This window comes from Hirundo rustica, chromosome 3 (genome assembly GCF_015227805.2).
Source record: "Hirundo rustica isolate bHirRus1 chromosome 3, bHirRus1.pri.v3, whole genome shotgun sequence".
Classification (NCBI taxonomy): domain Eukaryota; kingdom Metazoa; phylum Chordata; class Aves; order Passeriformes; family Hirundinidae; genus Hirundo; species Hirundo rustica.
This window is the reverse complement of record NC_053452.1, coordinates 4,177,500-4,197,393: the sequence shown is the minus strand read 5'-3', so window position 1 is coordinate 4,197,393 and position 19,894 is coordinate 4,177,500. Positions and strand designations below refer to the sequence as shown.

The window sequence follows — 19,894 nt, the reverse complement described above, 5'->3', positions numbered from 1 at the left end:
AAAAAGCAGAACTGAGGCAAGACCACCCCTATTCCAATGTCTAACCATCCTTTATGTGAAGGAAATTCCTCCTAATGTCCAACCTGAACCTCCCCTGATGCAGCTTTAGACTATGTCCTCTTGTCCTGCTCCCTGGGAGAAGAGACCAACCCCCACCTGGCTACAGTCTCCTTTCAGGGAGTTGTAGAGAGTGATAAGGTCACCCCTGAGCTCCATCTGCTCCAGGCTAAACACACCCAGCTCCCTCAGCTGTTCCTCAAAACCACAGATGAGGCAGGAATTCAAAAGTGACCTTCAAAACACACCAGAACAGAAGAATGTGGAACAAATCCCAGTATAAAAACCTCCAAATAATCATGGATAGTAAGAAACATCACTGAGTACAAAGTTGCTCCAAGTGTAAAGTTGTCCTTCTTCAAAACCAAGACTAAGTGACAGAAGAGAAAACACTAAGATGGAAAAAGGCATCCCTGAGCTAAAAAGGAACATCAAAACTCCATGAAAACTCTACCTGCTCATCTGCTGATTCCAGAAGAAAAAATGTGGAAGGTAACACATGTAAAGCAATCACAGGAAGCAGGTTGAGGAAAAGCAACAGGATCTGGGCACACAGCACTCTGAAAGAGCCAGGGGTGACAGACTGCTCCAGGATGGCTCTGTAAAGTGCTCCAAAATATGCCAGGCATTGTAGAAATCAAGAAAAAAGCCACAGGGTGAAATGCCCACAACGAAGGTGGAAGCTTCTGAAAAAGCGAAATGGGAAAACACTCCAAAAAAACACCAAGAAGGTGTGAAGAACCCCTGCAGGGTCATGTGGTGACACACTCAAAAAAATACCAGGTGAGGAGGAAACGAGAGGAGTCAGTAAGCAATATGCAGACAAGGACTCCTCTGTGAGGCTGTGATCAGCAATTCTAATTTAGGTGGCAGCGTGGTGAAGGAATCCAAGATAAATCGACATCAGATGCCAGAAAGAGCTGTGCCTCATGGTAAAGGGATCCAGTCATCAGTCCCAAAATATAGTAAAATCTTTTAACTTGCTTTCCAGGAAGCTCAGAGGAGTGATGAACACACTGAAGGCAAGATCTTCCAACGTCTTTAGAAATCAGAGACAGAGCTGCATGCTTTTCCCACCGTATGTTACAAGTTTAATTGTGCAAAAATACAGTCATCATGACTTTGCTGAGGATTGGGCACAGTTCCAGTGACGTACAAAGAAAGAGGTACTGCTGTAATTAGAGTAAATAACACTATAATTGTTGAGCCAATCAAGTGGTTCAATACACTGAGATCCTGTTCTCAAGTGATTTAGACAACCTGTATTTAACTACTGTACCTGAAGAGAACCAACAAAACAACACCTGGGAAAGACTGGAGCAGAATAATGAAGTTTAAAACTAACTCAACAATAAAAATGGTTTAGGCTTTCCTACTGACAACAATTCTTTCAAGCACAGGAAGATGACATTTTAACAACCTTTAACATTGTATTTCAAATTATGAGATTCCAATGGTGTTGCAAAAAAAAAGAAAAAAAAAAGAGAGACAAAAAAATTAAAAAAAATTTCAGAGCTCTATCCTCTGGGTCCATGACTTAATAAAACAACACCAACACCATCCCCAAAATAATACATATAGACAAGAAAGACATTGCAGAATGCCCTCACCCCCATTATTATCTTCCTGTAGTGCCTACATCACGGAGAAAAAAATATCAAACAATTCCTCTCCTTTGTGCAACCATGCTTTAACACAACCACACTGGACATTCGTAAGCCTGTTCTGAGCAGCTATTTTTTGATCCTAACAAATCTACGTGCTTCTTGCACCAGTGTCTCAACATCTTCATTATCCTTTTCTTCTGAACTTGGTTCCCAGTCCGAGTCTTCATCAGTAGGTTCACACTCCTCCACCTCTTCGTCATCTATAAAGCTGTCATCGAGGTCATATTCATTGGCTGCACTGTCATTGACACCATCTTTCTCCACAGCCCTTTTTCCTGTAGGAATAAAATTGTCTTGTATTCATGAATAATAAATGTAGAGCTCAAGATCCCTCCCAGAGCCCACATAGTTTCTCCTCAAGAGAAAGAATCACCTAAACAACACATTCATCTTCCAGTTAAGCCTCTAGCTATTGTTTGATGGGTACTCTGACCCTAGATTTTCTGCCTCCATGCATCCATCCTTTATATTCTTACTCTTTGGAAGCTGATATGACTTCATTCCTATTCGCTTCTTTCCTGACCTTCATGTGAGAGAAAGAAATCTTCTCTAGATCACTCACTTCCTATGTTCTCCACTTGCCTTCATGTTGGATAGTCTGTATTTCCCTTCTGAAGGTCTTTTACTTCAGAAATGCATTTTGGAAGATGTGTTTAAGCCTTGCTCTCAACATCTGAGACACTTCTTCTCTTAAATGTCCAAAATTCCTAACTAGTCATGGCCTGGTAATATTCCAATCACGTCTTTTCTGTCCTAAAGTCACATCTCTAACTAAAATCATGTTCATTCCTCTTCCTCTCACCCTCCCATTTCTGCACTCTTACCTTACCTAGAAATAATCACTCAATAATATCAATTTAGCTAATTTATCTGTTGAGCAGTTGTTACCAGCTTTCATATGAAACTGTGAGTACGTATTTTTTCTTTAGCTACAGACCACAGCCCAAACACCAACTCTTTAAATTAACCACAAGCACTTCTCAACAAACTCTTGAAACCTCAAGTCAGGGCTCCAGGCCAAAACACCACCATCAGTACCTCAGGCAGCCAGACTACAGCCTCTATCAGTCACACTTTTCCACGAGTGGGAACCCTCCTGTTCCAGAATTACCTTCCTTTCCAGGCATGCTGCCTTATTGTTTAATAGATTTCAGGGGTAATTAATCATGCCATAATAGGGAGGACACGTTCATTTTGGGATGTTTCCTCCCATTTGTCTCAAACCAAGACACTGTGTTAGCCCATAACCAGCAGTATTTCTAGTAGAACCACAGACTACAGTCCTTGCAGAATTAATTACGCCTTGGAGGAGAAGGGTCAAAATGAAGATGCTGAATAAAATAAGAACAAAATCTCCCTTCTCAGACTAAGGTTATGAGAATAATAAGCCCAAGAGCTGCTTATCAAAAAGCCCTTTGTCACTTTCACAGCACTGTGAGTGGTATTTTACAACACAAGCAGGAATTCTGGCAAAATACTGATGACTTCCATAATCTTCCTACAAATGTGGGAGATGCATCCTATATTCTCCCTCCTCATACATCAATGCTTTGATTTCAGCAGTGAGTGATGCAATTCCTTTCATCCTTTTCCTCTCCACTTCTTTCCACTGCAGTTTAATTAAGCCCTGCAGCCCCTAAAGCTGACGATTAAGCTCAATTTTGCCTTTTCTCTAGTAGCATATCTATAAAGATGGCTTTGAAACTTTTGTAGAAAGTATCTCCTTGATGTGGGGGAAAAAAGCTTGCTGATTGCTCCTTCCAAAACCTCACTGAAGTGAGCTGATCAGCTTGCTAGAAAAACAACACAAAACTGTCTAGGAGAATCCTGCATATTCCATGGTCACAGGGTGTTATTCATCTCAGTAGCAACAACCTAGACAAGTCATTCAGTAGCGACAATTTAAGGGCAGCGTAACTCTTGACTTTTTTTTCAGCTCCTTCTCTTCAACTATTCCCTAGTAATTTGCCTCAGATTATTTTTCAGAACATTCTCTACGGGCAGTTCTGGCAGGAATCAGACTTAAAAGCTAAACATGCTAACTGTCATGTGGGGAGCTTCCCTGTTCTCCTGGCTGGTGGAATTTAAATACACTTGTAGGGAATTTATTTCTGCTGTGTCTAACGGTGCAGTTGTGCCAAACACGACAAAATAAAGGTTAATGGAGCCCTTACTGTCTGTCTGACCCTGCAGGACATGGTATGAGGGCCTCAGGTGTCAATTTGCTGAGCACCATCTTTTATAAGCTTTGCCCTCCACAGAGCTAAATAAGCCAGTCAACAAGACATTGAAAAATTTTGAAAATAGTAAATACAAACACAACTTAATAAATGAATTCCCTTCTTTCCTGTGTGTGCAGAATATCAATTCTTCCCCCGTTTGTTCTTAGTAAGAAGAGCCAAATTTGACAGACTGAATTTGACTTCTGTGTGCAAGCTTTACATGCTGCAGCACTCCTCCCTTCAGCCACCCCCGCCTGACCATCAGCTGCACACACAGGACCTACTGTTTGGGTAAGGAATTGCTCTTATGAGAGGCACAGCTACAATTTTAAACCTTCAAGAACAGATTTATACTTTTAGATATGCACACAGCCCAGCCTGCTTCATTCCAAAACCTTCACCACTCAGTGCATGTCTCAACGGTCCATAACAGAAATTTCTACTACGGACCTCTGATGAAGGTGAGGCTGGTGCTTGTATCACAGGATGCACTAAAGCAGGTAACAAAACAAGCAGGTAAAAAAAACCTGTTACACAGGCAACAAAAATGCCTCAGAACTGGTGCACAGATATAAGCACAGCAAATATTTGGCGACAGGCAAAGTGCACCCAAACCTCGTAAGGAAATGGTGTGGCAAAGAAATTTCTCAGTGGAAAGTTGAAAACAATTTCCTGCATTCACCCACAACAGAAATAGAGGCCAAAACACTTTGCCTAGAAAGCTAACGATGGCTATTTGCACTTTTATTTATTTTCTGTAGAAAGCAGCTTTATTTTGAAGATTTCTTGAGGGAATTCCCAGCCACTCCTAGGTGATCTCAAAGAAGGCAAGCCAGTTCCCGTTCCCACTCAAAATACAGCAGTTCCACACCCTCTGGCCACTGGAAGTGAAGACTGCATAGCATCAGACTTTCAGACTGCTCTTTAAAGCTCACTTTTAATTTTAGAAAGCATAGGAAGCCTAACATTTGGAAGCTGAGACACAAAGGAATCCGGGAAGCAGACCTAAACATGTTTACAACTCGAGTCCATGCACCCACAACTTATATTTGATCCTAGCAAGCCTGGAAACATCCACACCTCACTGTAAGAGTCAGCAGGTTCATCACCACATGCAAAGATTATCACCTGGAAGTTATTTAAAGGCCAATGCAATGCAGAGGGACTATTTCCATGGGACAGTGAGACTATCTCCACATTGCAGGAGCAATCACTCCCTATAAGACAACCTTAACTAGCTGTGCATGAAGTACTGGATTCCTTCCATCCTATTATGGCTGCTGTGGAAGGAGTGAAGATACCATTTAACCAGATGTGTCTTTCCTTAAAATATGTTTGTTTTCTTGTCTGCTTCTAGGGAAATATAGGTATGACTGTCTACGAAGACTGGCACAAATTCAACTGATGCACTATTACTTTTAAGAAAACAAGAAGGATTTTACTAAAATAAAGACTGCTTTCTCCTCAGCTAAGTATTATCAAGCATCTCCAGCACTATTAAATGCCAAAAGTGCCACAGCAAACCAACTGTCTTGCAGGTTGATGTGCCCCCTCATACCTTTAGAATACACTCACCATGGCTTGAAGTTCGTTGCCGTGTTCCTCTCCCAGTTACTAAAAAAAGAGAAGTTGTGAGTCAGGACAGAGGAAACCTTGCCATAAGGGTTTTTCTCAGAGCTGCTACAACAGAAAACTGACCTACTAAACAAATGCTGAAATAGTTGTGCTGTACTTGCAGGTATAAAAGCTACGCTGCTGCCCCAAAAAGATTGTTTTTGTCTTGAATCATTACCAAGAGATTACCTAGATAAACTGTTATTAAAATTATTATCCCTGCCATCTGTAGACAAATGTCATCAAATTCTGACTGGGGTTTTTTAGGAGGAAATTGGAATATTTGGGGGCATTTAAATACTTTACACTACTGTTTTCATAAATGCTATTCTTTCTTAATAATGTCATAGTCCTGAATCTTCAAAGTAAAATGCATTATCATGACATTTTCATAAGTGTTCTGCTCTAAACTACTGTTTAATGCACTGGGATTTTATGTGGAAAAACTCTGATCCAATAATCAAGACAAAGCACCCCCAAAAAATAAAACCAAGAAGTATCTCTTTCAATTCTTTAAAAGCAGTCAAAATGTCAACAGCACATTCCCCTGTGTTTTTTCACCAAATCAAGTTACTGGAATATAAAAAGACCACAAAGTGTTAGGTTAGGAACTCAAATTCAGTTTTAGTTATATCCTCTCCAGGCCTCAAGAGAACATATACGCAAAAATCAGCTCTCACAGTAAGAAAAACACTGGTAAAAAAAAAAAGAAAACCCAACACAAAAAGACGACAAATATTGTTGCAGTATTTTGTTTAGAGCACCAGAATACTTTAAAATTGTATCTTTCCTGAGAATTTCTTATTTAAAAAAAAAAAATAAAAAATCCCAGAAAAAAAATAATCCTAATACAGAGGGAGCTATAAATGCAACATTATTCCCTAAAGGGAGATTAAAGCATTTTATTGAGATGGACTTGATGGTCCTTGTGGGTCCCTTCCAATTCAGAATATGTAATAGTGAACAAAGTGGCCCACCTGGAGGTGCACTGTGCTTGTATTCCAGCTTGTGCTGGGGGTTCTTCCTGCAAAAAAGAAAACAGTAAAAGCTTGATTCCATTACCTCGTTCCGCATTTTAAAAGTGCAGAATTCCCTGGTATTTCATGGATAATTTTCAAGGCATAGCATTCAGATCATTCAAGTAATAGCCAACAGATAAGGACAACAAAATTAGCACAAAACCCCTTCAAATTACATCTGTTGCTTTATCAAAACTATGATCATTTTTTCACTCCTCTATCCCCAAAGAATGCAACACAGACAAAGAAATTATCAACTAGCGCAACACAGAGGTTGTCTCATCTGGAAGGAAAGGCAGTTTGGGGTTTAGATAAAGCATCTGTTGTATTCCTGAAAAGAATGTCAACAATTTCCTTACTGATATAAGCCTGTATTGCTCAGCCTGAGATGGGAAATTCATCTCACAGGTGTTTTTAAGAGAAGCACCTTTTCTGCATTAGCTGAGTATCACCAAGGCTTTTTCCTAAGAGCTGTCCTCATTTTGCTACATTTCACAGAGACCACGCTTTTTAGGACAACCACACTTCCCAGGAGAAAATGCTTCTGTGCAGAAATAATCTTTAACAGCAGCCACAAGTTTCAATATGCTCCCATAGAAATGCCACTGCCTCAAAACGTATCTTCTTGTCCACTGTGATCATTATACAGTCTGCCAAATATGTAAAACCCAGACACTGAAAAACAAATGGAACACAACGATATTTTGAAGAAAATCAACGGTGCTTAAAAGAAACAGTGGTCAGCCATAAACTGGATTTTACTGCTGCTACCTCTATTATGATTTGTAACAAATCAAGTACTGATTAAAATAGTTTTTGTACAAAATCCCAGCAAGTACGTTACCAAAATATAAACTAAAAGTTAGAGATCAAGAACAACATGTAGCAATAAATTGTTTCCATAAAGAACAACTCACTGAAGGCTGAAAAGAGATAGTGTCAATCTCTGAATGGGCTCTTTGAATAGTCAAGTTTTCACCTCTGACAGCTGATCTCAAACCAAAACAGTGACTCTTACTGTAATTCTGCAACTGGAGGGGAAAACTTTACCTGTAAACAAGGAAAGGCACTTTGCAGAGTGTTTCTCACCTGTAACAAGCCGTTCCATACGGACACTCCGGCCGGTCGTCGTTGTCATCCTGAGCCACCACCTCCATGTCATGATAGTCATCATCATTAGGATGACTGAACTGCTGGAAGTGAATGGGATTCTTCCTGCAGAAGACAAATACACACCCAAACTGACTGTTCCATGTCACCACAAGAAGAGGACATGTAAAACGTGAATTACTGAGTCATTGACAGCTCCTTTTTTCTACGGTTCCATGAAGAGGAGCTTTTAATGTTTAACTTGATGTATGATCTACTTTCAGGATAACACAAGAAATTTTGTCTTAGCACCTGCTGCAACTGAGGTTAAACCAGGAATTTTCCTATTTTCCTATTTCCCATCAGCTTTAATTTTCAGACTTTCAACACAAACATAGAAGGTTTTATTTGAATTCCAAATGAGCATGCTGACATGAAGCTGTACCACAAGACTTTAACAACTCCATGTCACACCAGTGTTAGTGAGAACAGCACAAGACCATCATCCACAACTTCTTGCTCTACAACACTTGAATCCGAGGTGAACAAGCAGGGAACACAAATTTATGGATCACCAAAAGAACATTTCTACCACTTCCAGGCATGAGCTTTGCACACACACCACTCAAGACTAGGCAGTCATAAACATCACACAAAGAAGATTCTTCTTCTTTCTAGAACTGTTGTAAGTGGAGTTAAAAAGAATGCAGAAAAACAAGTTCCAACTTCAGGAGAAATTCACGTGACAGATCCAAACATGCTATAAAAAAATTACATCAAAATTAACATACTAGTAGCAAAAGCAAATCTACTTTTCTCCTATAATTTCTTAGAGACTTTTTTTTCCAAGCATAATATTGAAAAGCAAGAAATGCGAGATTTTTAAATAGATTATTTTCCAAAAGACATCTACAAAGTACTTTAGCGATTACCTCAATTACATAACCTCTAGTGTGTTTGTGCAAGTTACAAAAGTGAGTTGCCTGCCTCAAGCAGGAGGAATAACAACTTTCAGCTACAGAATTCTTACTGCTTTAGCTTAGACTTGCTGCAGCTGCATTTAAAAGCAAGTATGGAACATGCCAAGCACGTGTGTGCAGCCACCTCCATCCACAGCACCTTCCTCACTGATCAGAGAAACTCCGTTAAATTCACAAGTACCTCTTCTGAACTTCACAGAGGAGAGTCAATATTCATTTACCATTTCAACTACCACTATGACAAAAGAGCATTTGTCACAGCTTTTACAAAATGATGATGTAAACACTGCGAGCTCTGCTGGCCATTCAGGCCTTCTTTTAGCATTTGAAAAATACCAGACACTTAGTACTAATTCCTTCAATCTCCATTTGCCAGATATATCTTTCCCTCAGGAAAATCCAAAAGCAAGCTACAGATATACTCTTCCATAAGCCACTTATCAAAGGTCCAATGTTTTATTACATAACAAATTCTCATGAAACATCACTTGCTGCGACAAATTCAGACTGGCTGCCTACTTCTTTCCCCATTAAAAATAAATGGGATGAAACCAAATCATTCAGAGGCCTTTTTTTTTTGTTTTCTTAATGCACAGAGCTAACATACCTGCAGTAATAGCAAGAATTCTCAGTCACATGAAATACAATTTATCTTCTGAAAGGGATACCGCAGCCACTGATGTTCTTTGAAGTACTTTTAGTCCTTATCCCATAGTTGCCAAGGAAAGAAGGACTAACAGGTGTCAATTAGCAGATTCATTGTATTTTAGGAAATACCCATTTCCTTTTTAAAACATTGTTCAAGACCTACTTGGACAACACCAAACAGCCATTATTGAAGGAGTGGGAAAAAAAGAAAAATAAGTATGGGAGAAAAGATAAAGAGCAACAAAAGAGTTGTGATGTACAAGTCCTTGTCACTAGGCTTCAGGAATCTTTTGGCCAGTAGATGATGCTCCCCGAATTACACGTTACCTGTGGAGCACCTCAAACATGTCCTGTCTCTTGAACAGGTCCTACCTCAGATGCTCAGTAGAAACATCCTATTTTATCTTAGCTTTACCTGGCTAATTTGTACTTATTCTATGTATAGTGCAACAATACCCCACAAAATGAAAGGAAGCAGAGAAGTGCAGCGCTAATAAACAAACATCTTCCCTTCTTTCAGAAAAACCCTAAGGCTTGTTCCTTAAAGGTTTTGTTAGGGATTAATATTGTTTTGGACATTTGAACCTTTTATACCTCTTCTCCCTGCTAATACCTCATACCTTTTATTTATTTTCCTTTTATAATGGATGTTTATCTTTTATTTCTTGCAAAACTTCCTCTTTTAATTTAATCAAGTACTTCATCCCTTGTTAGGGTTGTATTAGGAGTTAACAAAACATCCTGCCTCGTCCTTTTATCCTTCTAAAATCAGTGTCCTGGTATTTGTTTCTCATCAGTCCCCTGTTCACCAAAAGATTTTTTTCCAAATCAAAGCTTGTAACAACTCTACAGTTTTCTCTTCCATGGCTAATACTTCTAAATAACAAGCTAGCCCAAGCTAGTTTTAATTTTGCTTTACCTGTAACAGCCACTTCCATACATGCAAGGTGTCCTCTTATGCTGCATCTGTTTGGAGCTTTCTGAAGCATCTGCACTTCTGGCTGAATCAGAAATCTCAGTGTCGAAGTCCAGATGTGCATCAGGCTCAAGAATCCCTTCCTGGGCACCAAAGCATTGGGAAGTCCTGCCCCAGTGAGCTTGTCGGCTTGCAGAACCAGCAATCTGCTCTTTGTTTTCTGATTCCTCAATTCTATTGTCTTTACTGGAGATCTGACCTACTCTTTCACACCATTTGCTATGCAGCTGCCTATCATTTTTTTCCAGAGAACTTCCAGGGTTTTTTGTTCCAGTCTCGCCACTTCCTTCCATATCTCTCATGGCAGTCTCAAGAGGAAATCCAGATGTATTCTGTGGAACAAGGTTACATTTTGAAGAACCCGAAAATTTACACTCCTCAGAATTAAAAGCTTTGAAGTAAAACTGTGCCTCATCATCCCTGTTTTCAAAATCAGTCACAGAAAAGCCCCGGTTAGAAAGGACCTTGAAAAATTGTCTGGTCCAGACTTTAAAAATCTTCTACTCCACTTCTCAAACTCAAGTTCACTGCTAAACACAGCTGCTGAATGAAAACCACAAGTTGAGAAAACACACAGAGAGTACACAATCTTAAAGAAAAAATTATCCAACAGTTTACTTCCATCCTCAGCTTCAGTTCCCTCACAATGTGACCTCTTCTCTCACCACCTCAGTTTGTGAACAGTTCAAGGACTGGTTTAAATTAACTTACAATTAAAAGTACTGCTCCTGAAAAATTCATGGGGATTTTACAGGTGAAGATGCAGTAGACTGTAGAAGTATGTAGACCCCTACAATTTAAATTATTAAGGAATTACTTACTAATTTAATGAATTTCTTAATTATTTAAGCACTAAGATATATGGAGTATGTATGCATTTATCCACATAGAAGATATATGGGGACTCAGAATACCTGCCCTGAGGTTAATCCCACATTGACACATCTTAAATGCTTCAGCTCACGACTCTAAATCATAACAGTCTGTCATAGACACCATTAGGCAAGTATTTCGGTTTTGACACAAACTGCATTTTAAATTTTGGGAAAAAAAACCCGTACATTTAAAATAAGAAATGTGTTCTTTAGAAAAAGAATATGAGATACACAACTGAGGAAAGAACACTGTCCTGACAATTGAGACATTACCTGGAAGCATATCTACTCTCAGGGCTGAACTACTTTGACACATCACAGAACTATTCAAAGGTCTCTGCTTTCTAAGGATTATTAGCTGTGTTTCCCCTCCAGTAAATTTATACTTAGTTTACACAGGTGTGTTCAGCAGAGCTTGAAAATCAACCAGTGGTTTTCTATTTGATGTTGTTCCTTTCAATGCAAATCTCACCAAACGTTATCCTAAACCAGAGACAATTACATTTGATTAGCAAGGTGATTAAGAGAGGGCAAAGTCAGCATTCGTATCAGATGATCCTGACAGAAGCATCTTTAGTGACTCAACTAGGAGACAAAGACAACTCCCAAAACACAGCTCAGCAATCAACTGCAGCTTAAGAAATAAGCCTTCCTTCGCAAAAGAAAGCATAAATTACTGCTGTTTGCCACTGCCACCTGTGAGTTCCCTACCACGTACTTCAACTCACTGCCTGTATCGTACATGAGGTCACAGAAGCTGCCATGGATGAGGACCAGCGACGCTCCAGGCTGCGATCCAGGGAAACCAAAATCCAGGGGAAGCACACGCGGGGCCTCGGCGCCCTCGGGCGGCTGCTGCCAGCTACAACAATTCAGGTATTTCTGCTTCCTTCCCTACAGAACACTTTCTCAACGGCAGGACCGTGATTTAGGCTCTGATATCCAAATTACAGCCTTTCAGAGCTCTCTGCGGTTATTACTCTTGCTTGCCCTAATACGTCAGTTTGCCTGCAAAGTCCTGAAAGCAATTTCTTAAAATGTACTTGAGATTAAAATGACTTGTGAAATTGTTAGGTGAAAGTAAGTTTGGCTTCCTACTTACAAATTGCAAAATTGAGTAACTCATAACCTGGCAAAGAGAAAATAGCTCAGCAGCTGTTGTCAAATGCACTTAGTGGACCACTGTTATACCAAAACAACTACTATTACTTGCTCTCCATGCATGGTTTTTTTCAATTAACCTTAAAACCAAACCCCAATAATTTTCAGCGTCAGAAGCATTTCAAGTATTTTATCAGATCCTAGAACACACCCAGGCAATTTTAATGCCACACATTAAAAACACCTCCCTGAGTGGTTCACTTTAAGAAACAAGTGAAACCCCCAGCTTGCTCTCACCAGAGTATGCTCTGTCTTTAGCAATGCTCCTTCTCTTTTCACCCCTTGCAAGATGTTGTTAGTAAGGATTTAACTGCCTGTAAATGCAGCTGTACTGTGAGGTCACAGAGGCACCAGAGCAGCTGGACCAAAAGGTCTGTTCACTCATGGCCACAAATCGTTTTGGGTTTCAGGTTACTTTTTTTCCCCTTTCCTTTTTTTTACTCAAATTTTGAGATGGTGGCATAAGCACACTCCTTGCTACCTTCCTTTGAAGCTGAGGCACACACCATCCTTATCTGACCATAAACCCTCACCTACTGGAATGGCAATAGCTTGGGCAAAGTCCAGTGTGGCATTTACATCAGCATCACAACATCACCTGTCCCCAGAGGTTCTCAGAAAAAGGAACCACACACACCAGCCACTCCTAGGAGCAGTTCCTGCCTCTTGCTGCAAAGCTCCAAGTCTGGTACTTCTGTGGGGCTTTTGGGGCCCAAATCCCAGATTCTTGGAAGGAAACGCAGAAAACCAAGTCTTTGAGGCTTCCACGATCCTTGCTACAGAGCTATCCAATGGACTGGAATTTCAAAACAACAAATCACAGAGAACAAAAAGTTACATTGCAGACCCAACCTTCAACGTGACATTGCCAACTACATTCGCATTTTTTGCGATATCATGGTTCTGCCCTGAGCCAAAAAGTTACCTGAGGTGAAGGAACAGGGATGGAAAGGCAGCTCCTTTTCCCTTGATCTTGCTCTCCACTTTCAAAATCCTCTGTAGTTTCTTCAGGAGCTAATCTTTTTTTCTGCTGTACACTTACTTCTGATTTTAATGACCCGCTATGACCTTCTCCCCTTCCTTGGCCTTTTTTCTTTCTACTACCTTTAAAAAAAAAAAAAAATTGGAATGCAGCTTTTTCAGTGAAGTCCTATAAATCATTAAAGCAGAACATATGGCATGAGAGAAACAGCAGCAGTTGTGAAAAAGACTTTTTAAACAGTTCCTATAACGTTTGCATGTATCTCCCCAGCTCCCTCAAGGCCAGGCCTTCAGATACTCACACAGTTCCTAATCTCAACATTGACACAATCAAAACGTTCAGTCTTTGAAATAAACATTATATTCATATATAGAAAACACATATATAAACACATATAGCCCCACAAACATGTATGTGTTTATAACAAACGCACTCATGTATATAAACACATATAACAAATGTTACAGTACTGGTAAAGAAATAAACAAATAAACAAACAAACCGCACTCCCTCAAAAATACAAAACAAAAGCACAAACATAAGAAAACTATCACAGCAGTACAGCCAGTTGCCATTTTTATATAATAAAATATATTTACAAATATGCTGCAGCAGCAGCAAACATGTCCAGCAATCTCTTCTCCCACATGAACAGGAGGGAATGCAACACTATTTTAGCCTCATGGTGGTGAGAAACTATCAGGCTGCAATGCGCTGCTCCTCCTAGGAATTAACTTTGGATTGAATAACCAAGTTTGATTCAGTAATGATGAAAAAACTAACATGCAACACCACCCGAACCCTTCTGCCTTTAAAACCTGCGAAATTAAGAATCTAATTTTAGAAGGGCAAAACATCAGTGACTTAAGTGTGGAGAAGACTAGGAATTAAAGAAACTACCTAGAATTTACATACAAAACAGGCAAGTTTACAAGAAGGAGCTCCAGAACATCCAATGCTCAGCTATACAAACAAAGTTTATTATCTGGCATTTAAAAAAAAATAAATAAAAAAGAACAGAAAGAAAATTAACTGATGAAAAAGAGCTCTATCACACCCATCGGACTGATGACAAAGGAAACAACAGAAGTCAGTCTTTGTCAGCACACAGAGCATGGAAAGAGAAGTAGCAAATTAATACTTCCTACCATCACCCCCGTAATTTTAAAAATTAGATCAAAGCACAGAAATGCATAATGGAATGCAATCGTTATCCCACTGCAAACCTACCTCCTGTCATTACAGGCTTGGAAACCCTCTGCACCAGGAGATCTCTTTCCAGCATCCAAGAAGGAAGCACTCTCTTCCTTTGAATAGATTTTGACTGTTTGTTTTCATTGTCATCAGAAAGAGGAACCTGAAACAACATTTACTGTTTAGTGCCCTTATGCAGTTACAGAAGAGCAGGGGGAAACTGTACCCCAATTTGTACTCATTTGTGCCCTTCAAAAGCAGTCTGGGTAACCACCTTCTTTTTGTATGGGGACCATTGCTCAAATATTCTACTCTTTTTTAAAATTTCTACCTACTCAGAAAAACAACATCCATAGGAACCTTCATGCAGTAAAAACAAAACAAAACAAAGCAAAACTTCTTAGATCTTTGGAATAAATACCTAAAACTGAAAGATTCATAGAAGAGCTTCACCACCATCTTGCTCTAGAGCTTCCACATATAGATATAACAGAAAGAGGAAGTTTAACAAAAGCCTATTTGTCCAAGAGGAAAAAACAAAAACAAAAAAAAAAAAAAACAAAAAAAAAAAAAAAAAACAAAAAAAAAAAAAAAAAAACCACAAAAAAAACACAAACAAAACAAAAAAAAAAAACAAAACAAACAAAAAAAACCCCAAAAAAACCACCACCACCAAAACCTCACAAACAGAAAAGTCTTTCTTGCACTCCTACAATTTATTTCTCCAGAAAGTAACCAGGCTCCAAATTTCTGTAAAAACAATGCAAATACACCAAAGTCACACTCATTATTTACTGAAAACATCACTATCATTTGGAATTTCCTGAGCCAGTCCACCCCAGGGATCTCAACTACAGCAAAGGCTGACATTTCATTTGTCTAGAAAACACGCCACCTCCTTAACTTTCAGCACATGCTTACAAATCTTAAGCTTCATTCAAAACTTAAGCACCCACCGGAAGTCTGGAGGCAGCATCATTATTCCTCATTTTTGCGGCTCCCTGTACCTCAGAGCTGGAGCATGGTGGTTCCATTAACAATGGAATACAGGACATCTCAACAGCAGAGACAGTCGGTGCTTCTTCTGCATCTGCCTCCCGATTTTCTTCTGACAAAACAAAATCAATTTCAGCTTCTCACACACTACAAATATAAACACAAAACTTGGTCTGAATGTTTGCCATTAACAAATGCAGTTTGAAACTGACCGTCAACATCCTCTTACATCAACTTACAGAGAAAATAAATGCACCTTCTTTTTACCTCACTCCTAAAGGGTTTTGAAAAAAAGACTCTCTGGTTACTGCTGACCACGACTGTGGTGTTTTGGGGTTTAAGTACACAATTTACACTGGTTGCTGCCATGATTAAACTTTGAGACAGCTGAAATTGCATCTTAGAATTTGCTTTATGGTAAACCCGCACAACTCCCCAAAATCTGATCCTATCCTAAAAGTCAGGCAAGGATTTTAAGATGCAGTTTTCAGGACGAGATGCCAAATGAATATAGCACTTCCCAGCAAGTTCTCACTACAGGCTACAAGCCTGCAGCACTGAGGTGACACTAGATACCCAGAAGTTAAGTTTCAAAAGCCTCAGTTCAGAGCCACTACATCTAAAAAGCATTTTAAGTTATGAAAGCACACCCAAACTGCCCCTGTTTTTCCTTCAACACACTCCTCAAGTCACCAGCACAAATAATTAGGGAAAACCAAGTCTAATTGCTGCAGCATTCCCTGCACAGCAGCACTGGGGAGTCTCTGCCAAACCTTTCAGAACTTTCTGCACTGCAGAGAGGGCACACTGACCAGCTGAACTTTCTCTTTGTCGCCCTGTGAAGAGAAACACCAAAGGCTAAGCTCTGCCCTCACCCCTTCATCTCTGCAGGGGCTCACAAAATCCCAGGACGGGTGAGGTTCAATGGGACCACAGCGGGTCATCCCAGAACACATGGCACGGGCTTGTGTCCAGATAGTTCTGGAATATCTACACTGAGGGAGACTCCACACCCTCCCTGGGCAATCTCTTTCTGCACAGTAAAGAAGTTCTTCCTCATATTCAGGTGGAACTTCTGCGCATCCGTTTCCACCCATTGCCTCTTGTCCTGCTGTTCTGCACCAGTGGGCACAGCCCGGTCCATCCTCCCGGCACTCCGGTGTTTATACTCATGAACGAGATCCATCCTCTCAGCCGTCTCTCCTCGAAGCTGAACAGCCCCGGCTCCGTCAGCCTTTCCCCCGTACGAGGGACGCTTCACTCCCAAAATCCTCGTTACCCTCCGCTGGAGCCGAGCTTCCCCCGCCCCTTCCACCAGCGGCGGAGCCGGCTCGGGGCTTCAGCGCTTCCCTTTAAACCCCGCGGACACGAACCAGCCCAGCCCCGGCCGCCGCTACCTCGGGCCCGCCTCACCTGGAGGGTGCCGGAGCGGCCGGGACAGGGACGGAGGCGGTGCCGAGCCCCGCAGGAGCGGCCGGGACAGGGACAGAGGCGGTGCCGAGCCCTGCAGGAGCGGCCGGGACAGGGACAGAGGCGGTGCCGAACCCCGCAGGAGCGGCCGGGACAGGGACAGGGACAGAGGCGGTGCCGAGCCCCACAGGAGCCTTCACCGCCGCCGCCTGATGACGCGCGGCCGCCCCGTGACGCGCAGCTTCCCGGAGCCGGGCGGCACCGCCGCCCCAGTGGTCCCGAAACTGCGAAGATTCGCCCATAAAGCAGCGCCCCACGCTCACACCCGCAGCGGGAGAGAGACGGGGACATGGCAGCAGGCAGGCGGCACCCAGCCCAGAGCGCCGCCCGCACACGGAGAAGCCGCGGTGACGCCTCCGCGGCCCGAGGCCGCGGGGATGGAGGCGCAGCGCGCTGCCGGCCGGGACAGCGCCGAGGGAGGAAGAGGAGGAGCGGGTGACTTCGTGTCGGCCCTTCCTCCCGAGATCAGCTCCCGCATTTTCAGCGGGCTGGATGTGGAGAGCTTGTGCCACGCGTCCGTGACGTGCAAGGGCTGGCACCGCGTCATCGAGAGCAGCGAGCGGCTGTGGCGGCACCACTGCCTGGCCGTGCGCGCCGTCTGCCAGCGGGAGATCGACTGCGACCGCGGGAACGGCTATTCCTGGAAGGTAAATCCTCCTTCGGCGGCTGTGACGCGAACGAGCCTGCCGGGAGGGCGAATAGAAATGTGTAAGGAAGTGACAACAGCGCCTCGCACCCCTCCCAGGGTTGTGGGGGGGGACAGCCGCGGTGACAGCGTGGCTCGGCAGCGCGTCGCGACACCTGGTAAAATACAGCGGGAGATAAAGCGAGGCTGCCCCTTTTCCTAGCCAGGACACAACCTGCCCGGCTCGGCATTGGTCCTCCCGCTGCCCCGCACGGCCTCGGCGCTGAGCTTCATCATACACAGGCGCTAACATGGGACAAAGGCCATGTTCCCGCAGATAAGGCTGGCAGGGAGAGGATGACAGAACCCCGATAAGGCAGTGTGTGATCCCTGGTTGGATTTTGTGGAAATGGATCTGCTGGTTAGGAATGACTTCCTGAAAAATCATCCTGGGTAGCGCTGTCTCAGTACACGTCAAGTGATGCACATTCAGGAGGAAAAAAAAAAATAAAAAAATGGGGAATAGAAAAGGAAAAGAACAGGAGCTTTTATAGACTGTTTAGAAAATCTCCCCGCACACAGGCTGCTCTGAGGAGTTTGCAAGAGGTTCAGCTCCAGAACATGCTGAATGCTCTCTCACTGTTGAATCCAGCCTGGAAGCTGAGGTAGATCAGGACCTGATCAGATAGCTGGATCCACAGATTACTCTGGGCCAGCCAGAGGGTAATCTCCCACCTTATGTTAGCTGATGTGTTTGAGAGCAGGGGGACACTGGAGGGGTGAAAAGAGAGAAGCAGCAATGAAAGAAACAAACTGACATTTCAGTAAAGTGAATGCAGTGTGAGGCACAGCCATGAGCAGACAGTTGTTACCCTTTCATTGTACAGATCTTGCTACTCTTGCACAGCAATTTCCAAAACTCACTGCACTGACTGTCTCTTTAATCTGGAGGGGATTTGAAATAGAGGCAAGAAACGCACCAAGCCTACATTTTCTTGCCCAAAAAGGCTGGCAGAAGAGAAAAATCCAGCCAGCCTCCAAACAGAAGATAAAGGTCACAACCCAAGCCAAAAGTGAAAAGTGCCTCTTCTAAGGAGTAAGATGAATTCCTGGTTCGGGTTTTTCATCTTGACCACCAAAGAATTGAGGCAGGAACGGGACAGTTGGAAGTGGAGCATGTTCTGTTTCTTGGCAGCATTGTACCTTCCTGGGCTTAATGTCTAGATATCCAAAGGCACATTCCAAATCCTTATTCTAGCACTGTTCTTCTAGTGCTAAACTCAGTTATTTTAAATGCATTTTAAATTGCTTCCTTTCTGAGATCTGACTGTATGTTTTCCCACCAGATTACATTGTTGAGAAACTACTGGAAGAGCAAAGTGAAGCAAGAATGGCTTAGTGGGAAATACAGCAACATTCCTTCACAATTCAGCTTGCCAGAGAGAAGCATGTATCCAATGGATGTTGACACATGGGGAGAAATCTTGGAAGCAGAACTCGAGAGATGAGAAACCAGTGCTGATTCTTGCAACTCAAAACAACTTCTGCCAATAGCACACGCACTGTTTGGCTGTTGCGAAACTGATTTTGAATGATTTTTTGGACTGATCGTGAATTTATGATGAAAGCCTCTCAAAAAATTGTGTCTTTCTTTAATTTGAAGTTTACTGTATCAATTTTATGTAAAAATTCTAAAGACAACTAAATATTCAGTTGTAATTTATATTTATAAATGTAATGTTCTACTGCACTATCAAAAATACGCTGATTATAATTTCAGCTGGCACTTTCTGTTTTGGAAGAGAAAATTGCTGGGGAGAAAAGAAAAGAAAAGAAAAGAAAAGAAAAGAAAAGAAAAGAAAAGGAAAAAAAAAAAAAAAAAGCTAAACAACCCCAAGCAAGGTGTGTTTGACTTTTTGACATGAAGTGTGTCATATCAGCAGCACATGAGAGCCCAAAAAGGAAGGCTGGGGAAGGGACAACTCCAGACACCGGAAAGAAGAGGACAAGGGGGCCACCTCAGGATCAGCAGAACATTCCCAGTACCCATTTCAAGAATCCTCACAAGGGTCTCTGGACTTGCACTCACAGAAGTATTAGTGCTTGGCAGTGCTGAATTTCTGCTACCCAGCTGTGGAATTTTTGGGTTGGGACTCTCAGATCCAGGACAGGGTGGAAGGAAACGAATAACAGTTTCTATGCACGTTAGTCCTTGGCATGATAAGGAGTAGAGCAAAATTTAACTACTTTAAACAAAGTAGCTCACATAATTCTATGAGGTAATACAACTTGATATATTTCCATAGGTTAAAACACATT

At 41.9% G+C, this 19,894-nt stretch overlaps 2 protein-coding genes across 2 annotated transcripts; one reads left to right on the top strand and one right to left on the bottom strand.

The window, feature by feature from the left end:
- Nucleotides 1-1,137: 1,137 nt before the first annotated feature.
- APLF (aprataxin and PNKP like factor) lies at nt 1,138-17,071 on the bottom strand. The gene is made up of 9 exons (XM_040060598.2): nt 16,894-17,071; nt 15,441-15,592; nt 14,521-14,647; nt 13,234-13,412; nt 10,216-10,604; nt 7,669-7,794; nt 6,538-6,584; nt 5,522-5,560; nt 1,138-1,999 (listed from the first exon to the last, which is right to left on the bottom strand). The coding sequence occupies exons 2-9, from the start codon at nt 15,537-15,539 to the stop codon at nt 1,791-1,793; spliced, it is 1,215 nt and encodes a 404-aa protein (XP_039916532.1). The 5' UTR covers nt 15,540-15,592; nt 16,894-17,071; the 3' UTR covers nt 1,138-1,790.
- Nucleotides 17,072-17,324: 253 nt separating this feature from the next.
- Nucleotides 17,325-19,231, top strand: FBXO48 (F-box protein 48). The gene is made up of 2 exons (XM_040060599.2): nt 17,325-17,597; nt 18,922-19,231. Exons 1-2 carry the CDS (start codon nt 17,328-17,330, stop codon nt 19,081-19,083), a joined length of 432 nt encoding a protein of 143 aa, XP_039916533.2. The 5' UTR covers nt 17,325-17,327; the 3' UTR covers nt 19,084-19,231.
- The last annotated feature ends 663 nt before the right edge of the window (nt 19,232-19,894 follow it).

Coding starts and splice junctions, on each gene's coding strand:
- FBXO48 (XM_040060599.2), top strand. CDS start 17,328: ATGGAGGCGCAGCGCGCTGCCGGCCGGGACAGCGCCGAGGGAGGAAGA. Junction 17,598..18,921: donor GGAACGGCTATTCCTGGAAG/GTAAATCCTCCT, acceptor TTTTCCCACCAG/ATTACATTGTTGAGAAACTA.
- APLF (XM_040060598.2), bottom strand. CDS start 15,539: ATGTCCTGTATTCCATTGTTAATGGAACCACCATGCTCCAGCTCTGAG. Junction 13,413..14,520: donor CAAGCCTGTAATGACAGGAG/GTAGGTTTGCAG, acceptor TTTTTTTTAAAG/GTAGTAGAAAGAAAAAAGGC. Junction 6,585..7,668: donor TATGGAACGGCTTGTTACAG/GTGAGAAACACT, acceptor TCTTTTTTGCAG/GAAGAACCCCCAGCACAAGC.